This window comes from Chinchilla lanigera, unplaced genomic scaffold, assembly GCF_000276665.1.
Source record: "Chinchilla lanigera isolate Chin_1 unplaced genomic scaffold, ChiLan1.0 scaffold00026, whole genome shotgun sequence".
Taxonomy (NCBI): domain Eukaryota; kingdom Metazoa; phylum Chordata; class Mammalia; order Rodentia; family Chinchillidae; genus Chinchilla; species Chinchilla lanigera.
In genome coordinates this window covers 22,571,132-22,596,167 of record NW_004955427.1, presented here as the reverse complement: position 1 = coordinate 22,596,167, position 25,036 = coordinate 22,571,132, and the positions used below count along the sequence as shown (strand labels likewise).

The window sequence follows — 25,036 nt, the reverse complement described above, 5'->3', positions numbered from 1 at the left end:
CGACGAGCTGGAGGCCGGCGCCGTCGAGGGCGACGAGGGGTCCGGGGATGGCGGCAGCTCGGCTGGCTCGAGCTCCGGGCCCGGCGCGGTGCTGTCGCTGGGCGCCTGCTGCCTGGCTTTGCTGCAGATATTCCGCTCCAAGAAGTTCCCGTCGGACAAACTGGAGCGGCTGTACCAGCGCTACTTCTTCCGCCTGAACCAGAGCAGCCTCACCATGCTGATGGCCGTGCTGGTGCTCGTGTGCCTCGTCATGCTGGCCTTCCACGCGGCGCGGCCCCCGCTCCAGCTGCCTTACCTGGGCGTGCTGACCGCCGCCGTGGGTGTGATCCTCGTCATGGCCGTGCTGTGCAACCGAGCCGCCTTCCACCAGGACCACATGGGCCTGGCCTGCTATGCGCTCATCGCGGTGGTGCTGGCGGTCCAGGTCGTGGGCCTGCTGATGCCGCAGCCACGCAGCGCCTCCGAGGGCATCTGGTGGACCGTTTTTTTCATTTACACTATCTACACGCTGCTGCCCGTGCGCATGCGGGCCGCGGTGTTCAGCGGGGTGCTCCTGTCTGCGCTCCACCTGGCCATCGCCCTACGAACCAATGCCCAGGACCAGTTCCTGCTCAAGCAGGTAGGGGCCTACACGGCCACAGGGACTGGATTGTGGGGCGGGCAGGCCTCGCCTGATTCCAGAGAAAGGCATTCCACCCTCAGCCTCTCAAGCAGCCAAGAGCCAGCAAGATGACACAGGCCTCTTGACCTCTCTTGTCCCAGCGCTCTCATTTACAAGAGTGTGCTTGTCTTATTTATTTGTAATGTTGCCGGCCGGGTAAACAACACTCTCCAAACTGTAGCCATTATTGGTGGGATTCTAGTGAGAAAGAAGTGTTGGAAAAAATTACATGTAGAAGTTCCCATCTTTCCCAGAGCTTCTGCCCCTAAATACAAAGGTCTCAAACAAAATTGGCGGGGGCTTCTAGAAGCCACCCAGTCATGAGCGTCAGGACTGATTTGTTCATAGAGACTTGGATAAAGGGTTAGGATAGAGAGACTGGGCACACCTTGCCCACTCTTAAGGAGGAGATAGGATAACACAGAGGCCTGTCTCCAGCAGTTTTTGGCGGTGATGCCCCTGAAGGAGTAACAATTTTGTTTTGTGTACCAAAGTGCCCCAAGCCAACCAGCTGCAGTCAGCAAAGGTGGCAAGCAGCGACAGAGCTGTGGGTGGTGGGCCCCTGCCTGGACTGGGCAGGAAGCTTATGTTGATCCTTTCCAGTGGGTGCTCCTGGTCATGGCTGCTGGTGGGGGCTTTTTATCTCCACGGAGATTTGTTGCAAACCTAGAACTATGGGTCAGGGAGGAAATGAAACTTCTGTCTAGTTAATGGTGGTTCCATGCCTCTGGGAGGGGGAATGCTTGCCATCCCGACTTCAGGGTGAGGCCGCCTTTCTGACATCCACACTTGCTCCCTTTGGCGTCCTGTTGTCTGTCCCAACACATGGCCCATGCTGAGCCTGCTTGTTTTCATGGTGCTCTGCTGAGAGAGGCAAGTTTGACCTTGCTTCAGGTGTGTGACTTCACCGAGGAAGGACCCCACTGCACACTGCACACCCCGCTCCTCTTGGTGCCTGGTGCTCTCATAGAACCTGTAGCATTTCACGGTCTTGTTGGGGTGCTCCTGTGTCCCTTTGCTTCCTGGATGCATACTCCCAATGGGCTTCAGAGTGCTGGGCTCTTGCTGAACCTGCAGCGTTCATGGAACCTCTCTGGGTTCCAGGTTCTTAACCTACAGAATAAGAGGACTGATTATGCCCCTTCCACTCTTATGTTCTCTGTACCAAGCTGTACCCCTGCAAAGAACCTTCTTTCCAGCCACATGGTGCTCTTCCTCTTGTGCATGATTACCCGAGACATAGACTGGAGCACTTACTCTCCAGTGTCCTTTTGGTTTAGCTTCCTGGGCAGTGGATGGAACCTTGCTGGCTGCAGGAATCCTCAGGTACCCATGTTTTCTCTCCTCTCTCCCCCTTGGCTAGCATAATGCAGAATACTTAGTGATTTAATAACTGCTGCCAGCTTGGTTAGGGTCCAATAAGTGGAGTAGGTGGAACTGTAATGTTAAGTTAAAGTTTTTGTGAACTAGGATCAAAAGAAAATAATTTTTTAAAAATTTCAGATAATAGATTTGAATTTAGAAGACTCTTTTGAGGGGCAGTGGTTTGAAAGAGTTACTACTGTTTATTGTTAGTGCTTTGGAAGGCTGTCTTTTGGCCTGAGAGCCCATGCGCTCAGCCTGGTGTATTGCATCTGGGGGGAGTGTTCCTGACTTGGCTGGGTGCAGCTTTGCTGCAGAGTGAAGGGCATGTCATCTGTGTGGAAGAGCAGATTTTCAAGATAGTTCAGGGTATTTTCTGAATCAGATGTGGGACACAGGGTCTGATTACAGCCTTCAGCAATCTTGGACCTCTGATTTCAGGAGCTTGGCATCAGATCCCAGAAAAAGGGTTCTGAACTTGGGGTGTTGCAATTCCGTTTTAGCGTGAAAATGCCATTGCAATAGTGTCTGTCTGCCCTCCCCTCTGGCTGTCCAGGCAAAGTCCTCTCTGTCCCCTCCCCACTCCACCAGCTCTTGCCCCAATCTTCTTTTACCCATTGTGCACTCTAGACTTTTCCTTGGCTGTAGGCTTTTGGGTGGACTTAGGGAAATCTGCTCTAAGCCCAACAGTGGTGGATAGGAATGGTCCAAGACAAGAGAATGTAAACATTCTTTCTGTTTGGCTTCAGGGAAAACTGTATCCTTTTTTGTTTGGACTTGATTTGCTTCTCTGATTATGCTTGATACAAAATTTGTCTTTCTTGAGCAAAGTGTGCTGGGTGGTCCAGGAATCTGAATGATACAGAATAGCCTTAACTTCTGCCTCAGGTTAGGCCAACGTGGCAGGCATTTGGGGTGGCTCAGAGTAGATGCCTTTTTTATTTTTCACATGAAGACACCTGTCTAGGGTGAAGGGTGGTCAGAAATGGTTTCTAGTGTTGAGGCTTTGAGATGTGTCCTTCACAGTGCCTTGCACGTGGGAGGCCCAGAGTAAACGGCCTGGGCATTGCTTCACTTCTCCTCCTGCAAGGCCAGCCCATTCCACGCAGGGCCCAGGTCCTCCCTATCATTATCGACCTGTGCATTTTGTTTTTCCCCAGCCTCTTTTATGCTTGGGCTCTGTCCTTGGCTCCATTTAGGAAAAGAAGCATTTGCTGTCTTAACTGGCTGCTTTTCACTAAGCAGGCAAGTAAGAGCAAGGTGCAGCAGCCCCTGTGGGATGGTGCTTCTTGCTTCCACGTCTGTACCTCCAGCTCTTGGCTTCCTCTGGATTGTCACCCTCCTCCTCTGCCCTTTCGCTCTCCTTGCCTGTGCCTTTCCTTTCTCTGCCCTCACCCTCCAGCCGCCTGTTGCTCTCTGCCCACCTCTCCTTCCCTTAGCCTCCCTGCTTTCTCTGCCCTTTCCTCCGTTACTGCCCGTTCATGGTCTCTGAGCCCTTTTGTGCTCTTGTCTTGCTGTTGTCTCATTTGCTCACTGGGGTACAGTAGGAGCGTCACGGGGTTGTTTTTCCCTCTTCTTTTGCCTGTTAGAAGTCCCTCTGCTACACCCATACCATAAATAACACTGGAGCATCTGCCAAACACATTCCTCACTTGTGTTAATAGGCTGCAATGATGCCGGAGCCTGTTGCCATGGCAACTTCATTTTTGTTTGACTGTATCCCACTCTGCTACATAAAGCCTCTGTGCACTCACACACAAACAATCACGCTCCCACAACTATTACCCATGCGAAGGTGTCAAAGATTATTTCAGAGACAGTGTCTTTGGTCCCCCTGTGGGGTGGGGTGGTCCTTTGAGCTCAAGGAGGCCAGTTACACTGGTAACACTGCCCAGTGTTACCCTAGCGGGTGAAAATGGATGGAAAAGCTCTTTGAAAAGTAGAGTCTTCTTCAGATGTGGGGTATTCTGATGCAGCCACACTGACCCTGCTTGATGTGGATTTTGACCCCCCTCCACCCTTGGGACACTGCGTTGTGTCCCATCCATATTCCACTCCTTACACCCCTCTACTCCTCTGGGAGAAGCTCAGTGATTTCCTGCATTTCTTCCATTGTGCCTGTTTGAACCCACAACTGTCACCAGTTGTTCCAGCAATCAGAATGGCACAGGCACTGTGTGGGTGATGTTCTGTGACTGTGAGCACGAGTGAGTGTCTGTGGCGAGGAGGAGGCAAGGGATGCAAGGAGGTGGGGATGTGGATGAAGAATTGACCTCTGTGGCTGCCCAGGGTGCATGCATGTGCGCGTGCACGCCTGCGCATGTCTGTCTGTCTGACCCAGGTGAGGGAGCTGGCTGTGGAAGCCTTTGTTCAACTTTAAGATCCTCACAGCTTTGTTCTCTTTGCTCTTGGCTGGTTTCTGGCTTCCTAGGGCCATTGGCCTTTTGGATTTGGGGCCTTGATGCTCTTCTGACCTTGACTTCTGCCTCCTGAGGGCAGCACTCTAGGTGTAGTCGATCCCCTTTCATAGGCTGGGGGCTGGACTTGAGTGGTCAGTTCCCCTGACCCCACAGAGCCCACCCTTTCCTTTTAGAAATGCTTCCTGCTGCCCATCAGCTTAACAGCCCTGGAGAACTGCACTGAAGAGCTACCTCCTGGGCTGAAACTTGGCCTGGAGGCCTGTCTGTGGGTCACCGAGGCTGTCTCCAGTGTAATGCTGAGTAGTGTCAAGGAGGACTCCAATTACTTCCCTTGTCACCTGCATTTCTAGACAGGAGAAACTTGGTCCCAAGTGTGCTCCAGCAGCAGCAGCAGCAGCAGCAGCAGCAGCAGCAGTCTAGGGTGGGGATTGGCTTTGAATTTGGAGCCGGAAGGAGGGTCCCATCTTATCTTGTTCTACGCTGATTGTATTTGCCAGTTATATGTGTTAGTTTTTGTTTTGTTTTGGAAACAGTGTCTTGCTATACAGGTCAGACTGACCTTGACCTCACTATGTAGCCCAGGCTGGCCTTGAACTCAAGGCGATCCTGCCTCAGCCTCCTGAGTGCTGGGATTATAGGATTTCACCACCACACCTGACAATATGTGCTTAATTATATTGTCTTTTTATAGTGCCTTTAATTATATTGCCTTTTTCTCCAGGCAGCTAGGAGGAGCTGTAAGTGGGGAGCAGAAGTGGCTCCCAGTAGGATTCAGGGAGGGCTTTAGGATGGGGGGTATCTGGGTACCTTGATATATGTGGGGAGGACTTCAGGAATGGTGGAGATTCAGCCTAGGAGCAGACTGCACAGCTGATGTATTTGCGGCGGTGTTCACTGTTAATAATTCAATGTAAGTTTTGATCTGCGAGCAAGAGTGTGAGGTCTGTGTGCTTCAGAATACAGGACAGCGTGCTCGTGTTGGTCTGTGGAGAGGACACAGATGATATGTTAAAGCCATCGTGGAAACTTGCCCAGCCTTGCAGAAGTTTTAAAAATCAGTGTAAGAGTCTTGGACAGAAGTTTGAGTCCCTGTGTCAGGGGGTAGAGCTGGCATAGAACAGGGCTGTGGCTCTGGCTTGGGCCAGACCATCCCCTCTCCTGAAAGGTATGAAAGGGATTGTCATTTTGTCCCAGCTGAAGGAGGGAGGGGGACACTCAAGGTGGCCTCCCTTGGTTATGCCAACTTCTGGGTGGCTTCTGATCCAAGGCTGCCTGCTTGGGAGGTACTTCGGCTACCTTTATTCATCCCGTGGCAGTTCCAACTTGTAGTCATTTACTTCCCAGGGATGTATCCTGTGTTAGGAATGGAAACTTTGCTCTGGGAGCTCCCACACCCCTGTTCCCATAAATCCTTTGGGTTCAATTACATAAGCCATGTTCCAGCACCTTCTCTCCTCCATGCTTATCAGATGGGGGCAGCTGGCTTGTGGAGGGCAGGATCAGCATTCATTTTTTCTCCCAGACACAACACTTCATGGAGATACATGGGAAAACCTGCTTTTTTCCCTTCACAGTGTTCACATGTAAGATGGCAGAGATCTCTATAGCATTGTGGGAAAAATCTGGGGGTTTCCACTTAATGGACAGTGAGCTTACTGTGAGCTCGAGATTTGGGGTGGCTGTTGGAAAAGACGGTAATATAGCTACCCTATAGGAAGGGTGGGCCTTGCCTGAGATAGGATATGTGATTCTAGAAGTCAGAGGCAGGTGTTGGTTTGGTAAAAAGCTGGAAACTTAGACTTTTCAGAGAGCAGCTGAGAGAATGAGGGATATTCAGCTGGGAGAAGAGCAGATGGTAGCAGATGAGAGCAGATGAGAAAACTTAACGAGGGAGACAAGGGATTAGAGCTGGGGGTCCCAGTTGTCAGACATTAGAGGAGGGCTGAAGTTATTTTTGGTCACTCCCAAAGGCAGATTTGGGACAAATGAGTGGAGATAGTAGGCACATTTCTGCTTTAGGTGTGAGATACCTTTCTCATTACTGGGTTTGTGGCCACCAAGCCAAATGTCTCTTGGGGTGGCTGGCCCCAAGTGGTCAGTTCTGGTGCCCCAGTGGAAGTTTGGATGGGTGATTGCATCATTGATTCCTAACCTGGTGTCATTGTAATCATCTAGGAAATTTCTGAAATATGCAGACTCTCAGGCTGCAGTAGGACAATGCAGCTTCTTGGTGGGGTCCAGGAATCACTTTTTGTATTTGTGTGTGCCGAGGTATTGGACCTGGGACTTTGAGCTTGCTAGACACATACTCTAGCACTGAGCTGTACCCTCAGCCTGAATCAGTTTTTCAACAGTGTGGATCTAGTTTTCAAACTCTCCTGGTGGTCTTGATGACCCACTCTTGAGCTTGAGACCATTGGCGAAGATCTCGCCTCAGGTTATACTCAACTCTGGTTTTCTGTGCTTCATTGTCTTCTAACATTCTCTGTGCTGTCCTCTCCCCCTGCCCTTCTCAGTGTATTAGTCAGCTTTAGAAAAGTTTTTTTCTGTGGTACTATTGATTGAACCCAGTGCCTTCAAACTGAACTTCCTTCCCAGCCCTTTTTACATTTTTATTTTGAGAAAATCTCACTAAGTTGCTCAGGTGGGAATCAAACGTGTGATCCTTCTGCCTCAGCTGGCCAGGTGTTAGTATTACAGGATTACGTGCATATACCACCACACCCAGCTATTAGTCAGCTTTTCATTACTCTGACAGAATACTTGAGGCAGAAGACTTTATAAAGAGAAAAGATTTATTTAGCTCAGACTTGTAGAGGTTCAAGGGCATGTTGCATGCACTGGCTACATTCTAATGAGGGTGGACAATGATAACAGGAGCCTGTGTAGGAGAAGTGGTCATATCATAAACTAGGAGCAGAGAGCTGAGTGAAGCCAAGCTCAGTCTTTTTAATTTTTTATAACAACCCTTTTGTGAGAACTACTATGGAGCTGCACAAGAACTGCCAAGGGGTCACACAAGAAATGTGTCACACCTCAGTGACCTAAGACCTTCCTAGGTTCCATCAGTGCCATCAGGCTGCGGGGGGCAAACCCTTAACCTTTAGTCACATTGAACCCTCAAACCACAGAGCTCAGCCTCTGTTTAAAGGAGCAAAACTGCGTCCATGCAGATGCTGGGTGGGACCTGGGCTGTTGAGCTGGTACTGGTGCGCAGATGCAGATCTCGGCAGTGTTCGGGTGGTGCTGAAACAGGATCGGGGGACCCAGCCCTGGACTTGAGTTCTCTCTCACCCTTCTCATCATTCCAGTCCCCCTTCCCATTGGAGGCAAAGCCATCTGTGGTACATCAGCATGGGGTGGGGACAGTGGCAAAGGGGAGCTGGGTTGGGCTCCTGGCTTACGCCTTCACTTGCCCAGTAGGTGGATGTGAAAACCACTGAGAAGATGCCAGGAATGGTTGCTGTAGGGTGGAGAGAAGTCGGCATGGAGGAACAGGGCAGGAGAGAGGGAGGATTAGGGAAGCAGCAGAGGGGTGGAAGTGGGGAAAGGACTTAAGGAAAGGGAGAGGACTGGAGCTGGGAGGGACATGGGAGTGGGGGTAGGGATGCCTCTGGGAACAATGGGCCGCAGTCACAAGAAGGGGATAGACAAACGAAACAGGAGGAGACAGTGGCAGCCTTATTCTCCCTGTGGCAGGCCAGCCTCCTGTGTCAGCGTGCAGTTGTGACAGCCCCAGCCCCAGCCCCAGCCCCAGCCTCTTGCTCTGGGGTTTGCTGCTGCTCCTCCTGGCTGTGAGGCCTCCTGACAGACCTCACACTGTGAGCACCCTGGTCCCCTTCCCTTAGGCGCTCCCTGGGATTTATCACAGAGCTCACTGTAGTCCCACTCTGCTTTGGGAAGTGGTCCTGAGGGGTCCAGGTCCTGTATCCATCAGCACTCAGCACACAGCAGGTGCTCAGGAGGGTCTGAATGAATGAAGGGATGAATGACTGGGTGGTGGTGAGTGGCCGCCTGCACACAGATTCTGGGCTGTGCTAGACCAACGCCTCCACAGAAGGCAGTGCCGAGGCTCTGCTGGGAAGCCTGTTTTGGTGGGTTGTAATCCTAAACTCTGAGCAGGGCTTCCAAACCCTGCTGCTGCAATTTCAAGTGTGTGCCTGAGGAACGAAGAGCTGTTGCCTGGCACTGCTGCCGCTGTGCCACTTCACAGATTTGAAAGCCACCATGACGTTCTTCTTTTCGCCTTCTTCCCGTTCATTCTGATCCCCATCGATTATTTGGTGCCTATTGTGTCCCAGGCACTGTGCTCCCCTGAGGGGCTGCACAGTTGGCAGCACTGGGTCCCCACTTTCCCAGGACTGCTCTAGCCCAGAGTCTCCCAGTCAGTGTTTCATTTGACTCAGTGCAGTCTGTGTCAAGCACTTAGGAAATGCAGGCAGCCTCCTCTGTCTTCAGGTTCCGCATCTGTGTATTCAGCTACTGTGTATGGAAAATACTAAAAAATTATATCTGTACTGAATGGGTACAGACTTCTCTTTTGTGTCATTATTCCCTAAGCAATGCAGTACAGCAACCAAATACACAGCATTTACAATGGATGAAGTAATACAAGTACTTTAGAGATGATTTAACACACGGGACAATGTGTAGGTTATATGCAAATATTTTGCTATTTTATATTCTAATAAGGGACTTCAGCACCTGCTGATTCTGGTACCCGAGGGTGTCCTGGAATCAATCCCCCCCCCCGCCCCCCTGCCATACCCAGGGACAGTCTCTGGAATTCTCAGACTTTAAGACTTTTAATGTTAATGTGCATAAAAAGTTGCCAAGAGGCTGCTACTACGCGAAGCCTTTGTCAAACATATTTGACCCCAGGCCATTTTTCAGGAACTCAGTGGGGCAGGGGTCCTTGGCTTCTGTTGCAGCACACTTCGTTATTCACTGGAGTTCCTCCAGGCCCAGGTGTGTGCCCTGGGTATGCCTACCCTAGGTGAGGATATTTGCTTGGCTGGCTTTCCTCCCGCAGGAAGGAGACTGCCCAGGCTGTGTTGGCTGGCTGCCTGTCTTCAGCACTCATTCTCCATCTGGGTCAGAAATCCTTTATAAAATAAAATGATGGGGCGAGGGAGGGACCAGGGAGATGCCTCCTTTGTCTAGCTTCTCTCTTTCATTCATCTCTGTCTGTCTGTCTCTTTCCCTTCCTTCTCCCTCCCCTCTGCCTTTTCCTGGGGATTGAGCCTAAGGCCCACCCCCTCCACACGCATGCATGCACGCACGCACGCATGCACGCATGCTAGCAAGCGCTGTAACACTGTTACATACCCAGCCCTTTTTATTTCATTTTGAGAGAGTCTTTCTAAGTTGCCCAGGCTGACCTCTAACTTGCAAGCCTCTTGCCTCAGCTGCCTGAGTAGAGGGATTATAAGTGTGCGCACCGAGTCTTCTTAGGTTCAGTTTCTTTAAGGGTTTTCTGTTGGCATTGACTTTGGAGCAGGTTGGGCCTCTGGGGTCTGTAAAATGACCCACCCTTTGGGGACCTTGGGCTCCATGGAATGTCTTTCTAGAACTGCTCTGGGCACTGACTATGTGGCTGCCTATGGAGAAATGGCACAGGCCATTCCAATCGGCCTTCCCTAAGCGCTTCTTCCTTTCCCATTCCCACCCTCCAAAAGGTGGTTGCTCCTAAAGAGACTGACTGTGAACTGTGAGTGTACACACCTGATTCTTTACACACCTGGCACTAGGTGAATCTCTTACATGGGCGACCTCCTTTACTCTTATTATCAACCTAGTGAGGAAGACATTTACCTCCATTAAACCACTGCAGAATCTGGAATAAGAGAAGGTAAGTAACTTTCCCCAAGCTGATGTAGGAAGCTGTAACAGGTGGGTCAGGGCCCTCCCCGCACCCCCCAGGTGGGTTCCTTGAGCTCCTGTCTGCCAAACTTTGAGCTCTTTTAGCAGCTGAGGGCTTTCTCTGGCCCTGAGCCCTGGACCTGCTGTTAGGACAGGTCAGAAGTGCTCTTCACTGGCTGTGGGATGCTGGTGTATGAGTCCCTCAGCTCCCTTGCTCTTGGGGGTAGTTGGGGTCTAATTCTTGGGTTTGTGTTCCACACTTTCCCCCAGAGGGCTCTGGAAGGATTAAGCTTTAGTTGGTCACAGTGGTAACAGCTTGATAAACCCCCCGCCTCTTGATTTTCTTCCCTACCTAGCCTCAATTCACCACTCTTCTTCTAGCAATTCCTGGGTCACCTTCCAGATAAATGACCTGTACTGGAGTCCTTGTGTCTGGGTCTTTTTTTTAGAGGAATCCAAGCAGTGTGGAGGAACCAGGATTCTAACCCCAGTTTGAGCTGAACACTCCGGTTGGTGGGGTGGGGGGGGTTACTAGAGCCGAAAAGCATCAGGTGCAGAACTCTGTGCTTGCCCTGTCCCCTCTGTCCTCTTTGATAATGTGTTTATCACTAGTAGATTGGTCATCAGACTACAGAATGATGTAAAACTTAAATTTTAAAGCAAGATATATATTATTTAATTGTTACTTTTTAAAAATATGTGACTTCCTCTACTGTTTTTTGTTGGCGCTGTGACCTGTGTTCAGGTTTCTTGTCTCCTTTTTTTTTCTTTTGCAGTGCTGAGGATCCAACCCAGGACCTCTCACATTCTAGGCAAGTGCTCTATTACTGAGCTGTACCCCAGCCCTCTGACTTCAGACTTCTAAGCTACTGTTACAAGATGGTGATAGACCTTATTACCTATTTTTGAAAAGTTTTCTTAGGAAAGAAATGAGGATCCCTGACTTGGTGCATTTTTGCTGTAATGCGGGTCTGAAAGAAATTACGTGATGATTGGGGCAGCTGGTAGCTTCTTGGCCAGCTGTAACATTACTTGGTCAGTGGAGGACTCAGCAAGTGGTCTTCTGGAGTCTGCAGGGACCTCATCTTCTAAGGTGATGTCTCTACCTGAATCTCTCGGTTGACAGCCAGCTGACGGTGATGAACTTGCCCAGGTCACCTCTCACAGACAGCTGCTAACACCTAGCTCAGTTCAGCTCAGTGTGAGTTTAATGAGCTCTTCCTCTGTGTGGCATGGCTGGGGACACAAACCCAAAGGAGTGAGATATGGCCTTTGCCAGGGAGAAGTTTTCCAAGGTTCCCTTGAGGTCCCTGTGTCATCCTGTGTGATCTGTTAGTTCTTTGTGGACGGGGCTAGGGAGAGGGAGGGCAACAATCAGGGTCTTCTATCCTGGGTGCACCTCCGAATCCCCTGGGGGGCTTTCAAAAAATAACCTACCCGGCAGCCCATCCCAGTCATTTATATTAAACTCTAGGGATGAGATTGGGGGATGTACCCAGTGAGCCACTGGATTTAAACAGTGGCTCAAATCCAAGCCCTATGGCTCAAATATCACTATATTTAATTAGGATTATATGGGAGAAAAGGACTCTTCCATGTGTGGTGTTGTTGCTTCTTGAGACTGCTCTGAGGAGGAGGTGGGCTAAGACAGGCAAACCCGGAGGCCCAGGGGACAGCCTGGTGTGTGTGATCCGGGGCCAGAGTCACCTATTATCTCCTTAGTTGTCTGTTTTTCCCCAGGTCTCCTACAGTCTGCCCTGGGGTCTGTTGTGGGTGGCTACACAAATTTATGCACAGAGGGCGCCTTCAGTGGGAGGAGAACAGCAGGCCAGAGTGGAGAGGCTGCCTGAGCTTCTTCAGGCCACCTTGGAGGTGCGGTGGAGGAGCAGCTGTACACATCCGGATCCAGTGGGGCTCCGCCTCTTGGTGCCTTCAGAAGGGGAGGAAGACACAGTGGCTCTCAGGCCCTTTCTTAGCGTGGTTTTGGAATGTGTGGCTTTTATTTGCAGTGTCCTTTCTTCCCTTGTGGTGTCTGGCGCAGATGGGCATTCATTCCGAGGAACAGTTGTCATTTCCCAGGCCTCCAGGGGTGCTGTGCTGAAGGGTTGGGGGGTTCCTATGAAAGCTCCTGAGTGGTAATGTGGATGATGGGTGGGAAGACCCAGAAGAGGAGTCAAAGTGATGCTCGCTTACTTGGCTCTGGGTAGCTCTTCTTCTGGTGGTGTAAATGGCCCATCAGGACCACCTCTCAGTACAGCCCTGGGGTCGGGCCCAGAGTCCCTCCACAGGGTGGTGTCCAGTAGATACACAGTTTAGTGCCTACTGGAGTGTTTCTTGATGTCTCTAAAGCTCAGCTCCCCGGAACCATCAACATCCTAAAAAGTATCCTCAACATCCCTCAGCTGTGCTTCAAATCCACCTCTGACCTTGTTGAGCTTCTCAAAAAAAAAAAAAAAAAGAGTAGAGGAAAAATCAGACTCTTGCTGAGTGGATTTCTGAGATTTTATTTCCACATTGTTTTTTGAAGATGGACTCTTTGGTCTCTTGACCTAGTACCCAGTCTTCCTCTGGCCAAGTGCCTTTTCCCATACGCACTTCACCACACAGCATGGACAGGACCAGGGTCCCTGACTGGCTCCCAGTAGGTAGTGCCAGCCAAGTACCTGGACTGTACGGTCTCACACAGAGGCAGAAGGGCAAGAGCAGCTCCCTGGGGAACAGGGTAGGCTGCGCTTGCAGTGTATTACCTGGGATCTAAGTTAGAAACATCCTGTTCTTTGTCCCTGGAGCTGGGGATTTTTTTTTTTTAAGATGCTATGGTTGAACTCAGGGCCTTACGCGTGTCAAACAAGCACTCTGCTATTGAGCTATGTACCCAGGTCTAATTGGTCATTTTGTTTTAGTGAGTTTATGTATCTGGCTCTCTACAGGTAGGAGCCTTTTATATATATATCCCCCGCCTCCCGTGGTACCAGGAACTGAACTCACAACCTTGTGCTTGCTAGGCAGGTGCTGTGCCGCTGAGCTATATTCCCTGTTTGCCTTGTCTGTTTTTTTTTTGTTTTTGTTTTTTGTTTTTTTTTTTTCCGGTACCGGGAACCGAACTCACGACCTTGTGCTTGCCAGGCAGGCGCTTTTGCCGCTGAGCTAAATCCCCAGCCCCTGCCTTGTCTGTTTTAATGCCCAGATGTTCACCAGGTGTCTTTGACTCTCAGACTCCTTTTTGCCCAGTGCTGGGGGAAAGGTAGAAAGTTCCCATTCTCAGGTTCCACACGAGTTCTCACTTGGCAGAGAGGACTCCTTGTCCTACTCCCTCCTTGGACCAGCTTTTTCCCTTCCATGGAGAATGCCTCTCAGTCCTGCTCTTGGAACACACTGCTTTTTTGGGCCATGCGCAGTGGTGCACTGTTATATCCCTGGCACTCCATTGGCTGAGGCAAGAGGATTGCAAGTTCATGGTCAGCCTGGACTGTGTAGTGACAACCTGTCCAAAACCAACCAACCAACCAACCAACCAACCAACCAACCAACCAGTGGTTTTCATCATTAGCCCTCTGGCTTGGGGACTTGGACTGTTGCGTCAGGTGATGTCAGGAAGGGAAGGCTGTGCTGCACCCATTTGCCTCTCCTCTCCTTTCTCTGGCTTCTCTTCCCATCCACTGCCTTGTCCCCACTTCTCTCTTTGCAGCTGGAAGCTGGGGGAGGACCTTGAAGTCTTGGCAGAAGGCAGGTTCTGGCCATATGGTCAGGACTACTAGGATGAGCAAAGATCACCACACGAATTCCAAAAGGATTCTTCATTCCTTTCGAAACAGTTGCGCAAAGTAGCACTTCCTACAGTGCATTGCACACTTCCTTATCATGCAGCCAAGCCTTAGAGTGGGTGTGTCCGCCTCCGTGATTCACCTTGAATGCCCGGGGCTGAGATGCACTGTCCGAGTGGGCTAACCTCCAGGAACCTGCGGGAGCTTAACATGCCAGAGGAAAGGCACATGTAAGGGTGTTTACCTAATCCTAGTGTCAGAGCTCAGCTGGAGTGGCCGGGGCATCAACTTTTTGTCTGAACCTAGGCCCTCACACATGCTGAGCATAATGCACTGCCCCTGAGCCCCTCCGCCCGCCTGGCGTCAGTGTTATGTGAAGTTCCCAGGGATTCTGCCACACACTGAGATTGAGGACTCGTGCCCTGAGCCTCCCCTGGGCAGCAGAGGGGTCATGCGGATGACACCAAGTCTGATTTATGGCCATATTGAAAGGCAAGTTGTTTATATCTAAAGGGTTTATTGTGGTGATTCAGTAAAGAGTAATGGCCACTAAAACGACTTCAGGCGCGTAATAGGGGAAGAAGAGCTGGTCAGTGGTTGGTGTATAAAATCTTGTCAGGCAAGGCTGTGGTTTGGTATATTTATGTTGCTCTTATCACCAGCAATTAACCCGAAATGCGGCTCGATAAACGGCTTTAATGTAGTGCTGTAATAACTGCAAGAATATTTTAGAAAGTGACTGCTGCTGGGATTGTGAGATGAGCTCAGAAACGCCATGGGCCTCTCTCGGCCTTCCTGCAGGCCCGTGAGCTTCAGATGGACACTGACGGGTCAGTAGCAGTGCTTCCTGTCCCTTCCGTGCGTGACACTGCACTTCTGAGTGGGAAGACGTGGCACAAACATCTGTGACCCCGCTGCCCCCGGCCTTGTTCATTAGTCTTTGTCTCTCTCCCACCAGATACTCACTAAATATCCACTGGACAGGTGAATCAATTTGCTCAGGGTTGTGCAGAGGTTAGGTAGTGGTGTTACTCCAGTGCTGTTACTAAAACAGGCAAGAAAGGGGCTGCGCAGGGGTGGAAGAGTCCTTCTGGTCCACTCTGAGTTTGTTTCCGGCACATTTGGATCCGGGCAAGAAGGATGGGGACCCTCCTGCTGCAGCCTTCGTGCTCTGAGAGGAAGAGAGGAAGATGACACCACCTGTCTGAAGCGAGAGAGGAGAGCACCCAGCACTGGGGCCCAGGCCTGCGGAACAAGGAGAGGTCCTTGGGGCGAAACCTGCATGAAGGCCCGTGTGGAGACCGGTGTGGTCCTTTGGAAAAGGGTTATCTGGGGAGAGTTAATTTTGGAATTCGCTTTACATTTATTTTTAAAGTGGAATATTTCTCCAGCATTGGTGACAATGGCCTAGAAAAGCCAGTTAGTCACCGAGTGACATCCTGCCGAGTGGGGTGTTGTCGCCCTGCCCCTGCCTCACCTGCCTCTGGTGACTTTACTGGCAGATGGGTCCCTTGGCCTGAGGTGGTGTCATCTTCTGCTGCCATCTGAGGTCTCTGCTAGGCTGTGAGAGCTCGGGGGTGGTTGGATGGCCTGGCTGGAGGATGCCGGGGGCCTCTGTCTCTTCAGGCCGGGTGTGTGAGCCTGATTCCAGCCTGTTTTCATGTGGTCTTTTGTTTTGTTTTGTTTTGTTTTTCTTCTGCATCCAGGTCTTAACTGTGTTGCCCAGGCTTGCCATAAACTCTTTGATTCAAGTGATCTTCCTGCCTCAGCCTCCCAAGTAGCTGGGACTACAGGCATATACCACCATTTCCAGATCCCTCAATTGTTTGCTCTTTGCTTTTGCTGTTTTCTTGAAGTTCAAGGAAAATCACTGTCACCTACAGCTTAAAAAAAAGCAGACTGATTTCTCTTAAGGGAACTAAAAGATTCGGAATGTCCTACCCTGGGTTACCTAGAGTGGGAAGTGGGTCTCTGCGTGTGTGCTATAGGCAGTTGCCAGAGTGTGCCGAGGAGGCGGGAGGAAGGAAAAGGCTAGGGCTGGGCCCTAAATCCTGGGCAGCAGTCACTTTGTAAAATATTCTTGCAGTTATTACAGCACTACATTAAAGCCATTTATCAAGCCACGTTTGGGGTTAATTGCTGGTGATAAGAGCAACATAAATATACCAAACCACAGCCTTGCCTGACAAGATTTTGTACACCAGCCACCGACCAAGTACCAGGCCTAGGGGTCCTAGGTGGGCGTTTGCCACTCCCCAGGCTGTGCTGCCACCCCTGCACCTTGTGTTTTGGTGGTGGTGTGAAGTGTGGCACCCCCTCGCTCCCCAATAGGGCGGAAGGATTTTCCAGAAGCCACAAAGCCTGGGCTGGCAGCACAGGTGGCGGTGCCACCACACCTGCAACTTGCTGTCCCAGGTCCTGCCCTCGGCCCCTTTGGGTGGCTCCTCAGGCGGTCTTAGAGGGAGGTGCTGCTCTCTGTCCTTGCGGGTTTTGATTCCTCTATGTCGTGGGAACTGTAGTGCCTGAGCCTCAGGGACACTGCCTGGTGGTTAGTGGGGGCAGCTGGGGTGTCTCCTGCTCTGAGGAGAGGAGAGGAGAGTTTGTGACCACGGAGAATGAATGAGTGCTCTGGGGTCCCCTCTGGATTTGGAGGTATCCTAATAGCTTGTGGGGTGGGATCTTTGGGAATAGCATCTTTGTTCTCATGCATGCATCAGGCTTGCCACTGTCCTGATGAACCCTGGCTTGAAGAGGGAGGAGGAGACTTTGTCCCTCCCCTTGGGGACTGCTCAGTCTGAGGGTAATAGCCCTTTCAGAGACACCAGCCTAAGGATAGCACAACACCACCAAGTTCTACCATTTGCAGGCACAGTGCTGAGTATTTATTGACTCCCGGGACCCTCATGATCTCTCCATAGGTAGGTGTTGTGGTTTGAATGTGTTCCCTGTTGTTCAGGGATTGGAAATAGTCCCCAGTGTGAGGTCATGAGATCATGAGAGCTCTGGATGGGTTCTATGGGAGTGGGTTCTGGGTAAAAGGATAAGCTCTGCCCATGTCCCTCTCCCGTCCTCCAGAACCACAAGCTAAATAAATTTCTGTTCATTGTCAGTCTGTGGTTTTCTGTTAAAGAAGTATAAAACAAACTAGACAGGATGTATTGCCTTTTTTTTTTTCGGATAACATTTTATAAGTAAGGACATTGAGGCCCAGAGAAGCCAAGTGACTTGCTTAATGTCGCACAGTTAAGGTGATTCAGCCTGACTCTAAGGCTTAGACTCCTAGCCACTGCTCCAGTTGCTTCCAAACTTGCTTGTGCAGGAATTTTCCAGGAACTCTATTTAAAAATTTAATTCCAGGGCCCCTTTTTGGAGAGCCTGATCTGGTAAGTCAGGAGTAGAGCCCAGGAACCTGCATTTAAAATGGACACCCTCACCCTCAGATTTGAAGCAGTGCCCTTTACCATGCCTTTCCCAATGAAGAAAAGCCTGAGATTGTTAGGGGCCCTTCCTGGGGTGAGGAGAACACTGCAGAGACAAGTTTCTGGGCGAGTTTCACCAGGAGACAGGTTTAGAAGGCAGAATGTGATGTCAGCTCGTGTGTGTGTGTGTGTGTGTGTGGGGGGGGTTCTACTGTGCCTGATGATTCTCAGGGGACAGAGCTGGAGGGCTTTGGAGGAAGCAGGGGAGGGTGTCTGGATTAGACAGTCTAATCCAGAGGCCAGAGCTAGGAAGTGGCCTGGTGGCAGAACATATGTCAACAGCCAGATAGAGGAGGCAGACAGAGGGGTTTTCAGGTGACTGCAGGGACACTGGGTGTGCTACTATGGTGCATGACTATAGGCCCAGCACTCTTGGCAGGGAGATGGCCACCCCTGCCTCAGTTTCCCTGTCTGTACAATAAAGATCAGATGGTTTCTGAAGGCACTACCACAAAATACATGGGGGTCAAATAAGAAAGGACTATCTGCTGGACATGGTGGCACATGCCTACAATCCCAGCACGGTAGGAAGCAGAGTCAGGAGGACTGGAAATTTGAGCCTTGCCTGAACCACCTCGCTGCTTAGTGAGACCCTGTTTCAAAATAAAAAAATGTAGTCCAGTGCAAAGGCCCTAGGTCAGTTCCCCAGTACTACAGTAAGGAAAGAAAGAAAGAAAGGATGGGGAAGAGAGAAAGGAAGAAAGAAAGAGAAAGGAAGAAAGAAAGAGAAAGGAAGAACGAACCATTCTCCAGAGGTCTGGACAATGGTGTCGTGGGGATAGTGGAGAGGATACAAACCTGGGGGCTATTGCTCAGCCAGACAGACGCTGTCCTCAAACATTTCTTTCTAGTGTCCTCATTGGTCACTGATCTTGCTCAGTGTTGCTCTATCTGCTTAACGTAGGTTGTTCTCAAACAAGATTCCTCATCCCTGAATTGGCTTCATTTTGTTAACGTTGGTTCTCGCTTTGCACAGCTAGTGGCATTTGAAGTTTGTTGGACTAGGTTATTTAACAAACATCTACCACATGTTGGGCCCTGGGAAACCAAGAGGAAGAAGCCCCAGCCCCTGCCTCAGCAGTGAGCCTGTCAACAGTGCCTCCTGAGTGTCCAGCACGTAACCGAGTCATGTAAAATAACTAAGGCCTCGCCAAAGCCCTATGAATGGCTGCCGCTGTCACCTCTGTTTTGCCGAAGAGGATGTTGGGACACAGCGGTGAAAGCAACTCATCCTGAACTCACACAAGCAACCAGGCAGCCTGCTGCAGAGTTTGGGCTCTTCTCTACTTTGCAGGTCCAGGCGAGAGATGGGCATGAGTACCCAGGGGCATGGTGTGGTACCTGCATTTTAGCAGCAGAGAGATTGTCTGGTTTCAGGAGGTGACAAGAGGCTTCCCTAAGGAGATGTCCCTTGAGCTCACTTGGATCATGAGGGAGGGTTCTAGTGGCAGAGATGTTCCCAGCACAGGAGGCAAGAACCTGCTCTTAGGCTTAGGAGGATAGGGACAAGTGTGGTACCAAGGCATGGCTGGCGTGGAGGTGGGAGAAGGCTGGGAGGAGACTAACACGAGGTGTTTGGGCTTTGGAAGCTGTAGGGAGTCTCTAGAAGGCTGCCTGCAGGAGCGTGAGTGCACCTGCATGTGTGCCAAGGAAGGTAGCTCTAATGTTGTTGGTGGTTTTAGTCCACAGAGGGAGAGTCTGAGGCCCAATGGGTGGGAAGGCTGGGGGGCCAGAGGCTGTAGACAGAGCTGGGCACAGGGGACCTGCCTGTTAGCTTCTTTCTGCCTTGGTTACCAATGGTGCCAAATCCTTCCCTCGAGCCCCCCAGCCAGCCGGCTGTCTCTAGCCCCTGGGCATCTAGACATCGCTCCCTCCCCAAGGGACCCTCCTTTTTCTTGGGTTTTAAATATTTTCTCAAATGAGGGTGCTGCCTTCATCTGAGGGATCAACATCCAGAGGATCAGTATCCCAGCTGCTCCTCCTCCTTGGACCTCGCCCCTCGGCAGGATTCTGCCTCTCCAGCTCCTAGCATCCCAGGGCCCTGGATGCCAACCTCCACACACTGGCCTTTCCCAGGAGCCTTATGACAAAGTATGGATTTCACTCTTGCTATTTTGCTGGAATTCGTCCTAGTCACTGCTGTATTCCCTGGAGCCTACAGGGTATCTTTCCTGACAAGCTTCTTGCCTTCTTTGCCTATCTGGGCCTTGATGTTCTCTTCCTGAAAGTGGGAGATCACAATCTTCACACCCCAGAGGGCTGTGCTGAGCATGCGGTATGATGATGTCTGTTCAGGGATCCTGGGCAGTAACCATTGACCTGCTCACCTGCACAGTTTGTGCTTTGAGATTCCACCTATTACAGAGCAGCTGTTTGTTTCCCTTGAATACCTGTGTATTTAGTTGGCAGTACACAGGGTATAAGAAAACCGCATTAACTCCAGGGAGAAGGGGAAGTGGAGGAAGGCGTAGGCATGAGTTGCCTCCCCCATTTCTGGCATTGTCCTTGTTCTCCTTGGTGGCCACCAAGTAACCTGCACAGACCCTGCAGGAGTGGGAGCAGCCTGTGAGCTGGGGCCAGGGCTGCCCTGGGCCGGTATGAAGTGGGGAGTGGGCTGGGTCAGGCCTACCTGACTTGGAGGGTGGTGCAGCTGAGTCAGCTCTGCGACCCATCTGGAGGGGCTGGTACATAACCTGTGGACTGACTGAAAAGGCTTAGGCTGCTTGGGAAGAGAGACAGAACATACATCTGCTTCTCCCAGATGTGCCCCGTTCTGTGACTTCAGTAAGACATGCACACATGCTACGAAGGACAGCGAAGCCACCCACGGATCACCAGGGGCCTCAGTGTGGAGAGAGATCTGAGCCGTGGGTCCCGCAGAGAGAAGGCCCACTGTGGTGCTGACTGAGAAGTCAGATGAGACACCCAGGGGATCTGCAAGGGCGAGTGACAGCCACAAGCACGAGTTTGACCCCGAATGAGTGTCTAGGTAGGGCAGGGCCCTTACCTGCGGTGTGAGATTGTGATGATATCCAGAATGTTCCTCCAGCTGGCTCGGCCTTTGGGGCTGGATTCAGGGCCTGCCAGCTGGGTGGACGGTCAAAGGCCTGCTGGGAAGCGGCCTGCGGGTTCCTGCTTGAGCATAACCTTGTGTGTGCCGGGCTGGGCCCCTTCTCTCAGATTCTCAGTTCCTCAGACACTGAGGGGCCCCTTCTGCCTGGGCTGCACTCAAGCTGCCCGGGGAGGGGCAAGGACAGTGCCAGACCCTCGCCCTGGCTGATGGAGGTGGTTTTGAGATGGGCTTTTTTTCTTTTTGGCTAAATTAACATTTGGCATTTCAGGGTGCTGGCCCCACGCCCGGCTGCTCTGGCCTTCTGCCTGTCAGCTCCTTGGAGGCTATTTTTTGCCATTCACTTATTTATTAACTATTATTGCTCCCCAGGACAGATGGCCACACACTCACTGACATTCTCCTGCGCGTGTGCGCACGGACACACATGCCCTTCAAACCTGGAACCGTTGGAGAAGCCAGGCTGAATCTGGGCTGGAGAATGGGGGAATGATGAAAAGGATAGATGTCCTAACTTGGGCTGGAGGAGGGGTCGTGGGGGTGGCAGGAGGTGGGGACTTCCCCAGAAATATCCCAGGCTAGGCATATCTGTCCCTGTTTTCTTGCGCACGTAGTGTTCAGCCCGAGGAAGTGGTTAAGTGTAAGGATTGTGGATCCTGCTTGGACCATCATTCCTGAAACATTAGCAGGGGGCCTGGGAGTATAGATGAGCACCCCTCCCCATGGGGAGGCCCCAAGGCCTGGGCTCTGCCAGGCTCCATCAAGCTCCATCTTCCGGAGGAGGAAACTTGGCTCCTTCCTTCAGGGAGCCCCTAGCCTGGCAGGGACAGTGCTGCACCCTGCTCTGGGTCTTTCTCAACTATCAGAGAGCACAGGCTACCGGAAGGCATAGGCGGGAGCTGAGGGGCAGCATGCACAGGCCCAGCCCACCTGACCACAGGGCAGACACCAGCCCTTGAGTCCACACTGACCCTTAAGTTTGTGTGTGTCTGGCACTGTGTGTGTGCACAGGAGTGTGGTACACACACTTAGGCTTCACAGCTCCTTGTCTTTGGTCAGCCCATCTGCATGGGGCTGGGCCTCCCATGTCCCCTCCATATCCTGACACCTGGCTCTGAGGGAGCATGGAACCACTGCAGCTACCTGAGATCTTTCCTGAGCTTGGTCTGTGTGCGTGAGAAATGGATGTGGTGCTCCCTGTCACCTGGGAGACAGTCCATGGGATGATGGAGGCCCCAAGGTGTAGCCGGGTATGTGGCAATGGGAGAAACTGCCCACCTTCCACTGGGAAGGTAGAGCCAAGATTTAGTTGCCACCACTACCTCTCCATCTCCCCAGGGGTCCGGTAGAGTGGGCTTTGTAGTGCAGGTCCAGGATGTCCCAAGCCTTAGGGTTTGTGCCAAGCTTGGGCAGAAGTGGGCAGTGTTGGCTGGCTGGGATGGGATGGGATGGTGGGCAGTCAGGGAGGTTCTGTGCTGCTGTCCTGGGCTCAGGACTAAGGCTAGGCCTTCTCTGTCCTCTTGGGCTGTTGCTCCACTGAATCTGCTTGGGAGCCCAGGGGCCAGCTGGCCGTAGAAACTGACTGTCCCTCCCCTTCTTACAGAGAGGTAATAGCATGTCCTTATCTGTGAGGTCAACTTGCTATTCCTTCCCAGGAGGGCCGGGAGGGCATTCCTCTCTCTGGGCATCCAGATGATGTGTGTTAAAATCTCAGGCTCCTGTCAGACTCTGATGTTGCTGTGCTTGTGTCTTCCCTCCTTGAGAAAGGCCTCTTGTGTGCTTACCCTTGAGAAAGGCCACAGCCTCTTTGGGAGGCCCTGGCTCTCGGATCCAGGAGGCCTGGGAGACCTCCATGGGAAAGGAAACTGGGCCTGCTGCTGGTGGTCCTGGCCAGGAAGTCACTGTGACATGGCCTGGAGGAGGCAAGTCTTAACAGCTGGACACTTTCAGCCCCCTATTTGGTTGTGAGCTGAATTTGGATCTTGGCATTGTCATTCATAGACTATGTGGCCTAGAGTAAGTTACCTGACCTCTTTAGGTCTCAACTTTCTCATCAGAACGTGGAGATAAAAGTAACCTACCTTGTAGTGTTGCTGTGTTCATAGTAATTATTGCAGCACATGGTAAACCTTTTGAAGGTTTCCTTACTGTCTGTTTCTCTTTGTCTCACTGTCTCTGACTCTCTTTGACTCTATCTCTGTCTCTGATCCCCCTCTTTGTCTCTGTCTCTCTCTGTATTGGGGATTGAACCCATTGCCTTTGCACTGAGCTAAATCTCCAGCCCTTTTTTATTTTGAGATAGGGTTTCCCTAAATTGCCCAGAGTGGGTTCGACCTTGGGAGCCTCCTGACTCAGCTTCCCAGAGTGCAATATAAGGTGTGTGCCGCCATGCTTGGCTGAGGGAATCCCTCTTTTATAGTTAATATTTCAATGATATAGGAACAATGATAGTACCTACAGTGATTCCCCACCCTTGGGGTGTATGTTGCATTGTGTTTCTCAAAAAATGATATCAAAGTCCTAATCCCCAATGCCTATGGAAATAAGATCTTTGTAGATCATCTGGTTAAGATAAAGTCATTAGGGTGGCTCTAACCCGCAGTAACTGGTGTCTTCACCAAATAGGGAAGTTGGGACACAGATCTGTACAGAGGGAAGACAACCTGAAGATCAGGGACAATCTACATACCCAGGAATACCTGAGGCTGCAGTGGTTAGGCGGAAGCAGGAGCAGATGTCCCCTCACAGCCTAGAAGGAACCAATGCTGCCAACACTTTGATTTTGGACTCCTGGCCTCCAGCAAGACAGTCCATTCTCTTGTTTGAGCACCCGGATGTGGCATTTTATATGATGGGTGTCTGTCTTAGTTGTCTCTCATTGGTGAGACAAAATAGCCAACACCCGAAGGTAAAGGGTAAAAGGTTTATTTAGCTCACAGTTAGTAGAGGTTTCGGTCCGTACTGGCCTGGCTCCAAGGTAGGGTGGTGTGGCAGACAGACATTTCAGAGGAGAAGCAGTTCATGGTAGGCAGAAGGTAGCAAAGCAACCAGGGCTGACCATAGCTCTTTCTGTCCCTTATATCTTACCCAGGCTCCTCAGGGGAGGTAGCACTCACACCTTTAATCCTAGCGCCCTTGAGCCTAGCGTTGCCCCATGAATCAACCCCAGCATCGCATACTCTAGATCCAGCTACCTCTGAGAAAGCCCCACCTCTGACTGCATGAGGCTTTGGGGGGACACCTAGACACAAGCCATAGCAGGTGCCCATACCTCCCCTGCCTCCAGCCTGTCAGGCTTTGGGTTCCTTGAGCCTCTGTACCTGCTTCAGGTGGTCCAGGATCTCAGCCTTACAGGTGAGTGGAGATGGTGCCAGTGTAGAGCCTGAGTGCAGACCTCCCTCTTCTACCTGCCTTTCTTCCTTCCCTCTTACACTCCCTGCCTCACCATTGCTCCACGCAGGAGGGAATAGAGACAGAAGAGAGAATGAATCCCTGGAGAAGACAAGGCAAAGGGGATTTGGGCCCGGACATGTCTGCCCTCATCTCGCCTGTCTCCTGGAGCCTTACCCAGGAACAATCTGCCTGCTCAAGTGTTTCTGTGCATGTGTGTGGGGATAGAGAGCACGTCCCTCGTTACACTGTTGTCATCCTAACTGTGACTCATAATCTTACAATCAGGCTGTGCTGGACAGAGGAGACCCGTCCCCAGAGTGGGTGATGACGCTTCCCACGTAGCAGCCAGTGCCAAGGCCCTCTGAAGTACACCCTGGCAGCCCACCTCAGGCCTCTCCCTCCCAAGAACGGGTTGTACTCTTGCATTTGGGGGAACAGCTCTGCCTGGATCATGTGGGGACACAGCGAGGTGGAGGATGTAGGCCTCGCCCGCAGGGAGCTTGCCATCTATATGTGGTGAATAACTTGATTCGAGGCAGAATATAATGAGAACTGGGTAGGGAGAGGGACTTGGGAGTGCTGGGCAGGCACAGAGCTGAGGGGAGCCTTCAGGAAGGAGGTGGGGTTGGAGTTCGCTGCATGGCACTGACGTTGCTGGTAGGGCAAAGGCAGAAGCAAAGGCTGGGTCTGTGGTGTATGCAGGGTGTGTCTGGACAGGCAGGTGGTAATCCTGGAGATGTAGTAACTAGTGCTTGTCCACGTACAACGTAGCTGTGCAGGGGACCTATGGAGGGGTGTGAACAAGGGTGCAGTACAGGCAGTGCTCTAGCGGGGCCTGCTGTACAGGAGAGAGTGGGATGGGGAGCACATGGTGGGAGCCCTAGGAAGAGGCTGATGTGTAGGTGGTGGGGAGGGCCAGGTGAAGTGGAAGATACTGTTCTTGGGAGAGATGGGTTTTGGCAGGTGAGGAGGCGGCAGCAGGGGAGTTGGGCCTGAGGGGAGGGTGCTGTTCTGAGGAGAGTGGG

General features: G+C 51.5%; 1 protein-coding gene across 1 annotated transcript in view; it reads left to right on the top strand.

The window, feature by feature from the left end:
- Positions 1 to 25,036, top strand: part of LOC102014808 (adenylate cyclase type 5) — a gene marked incomplete at its 5' end in the record, with an annotated part of 135,402 nt that continues 110,366 nt past the window's right edge. Inside the window, 1 exon segment of the mRNA XM_005386527.2 lies at positions 1 to 619. Coding sequence (XP_005386584.1) covers positions 215 to 619 — 405 coding nt within the window.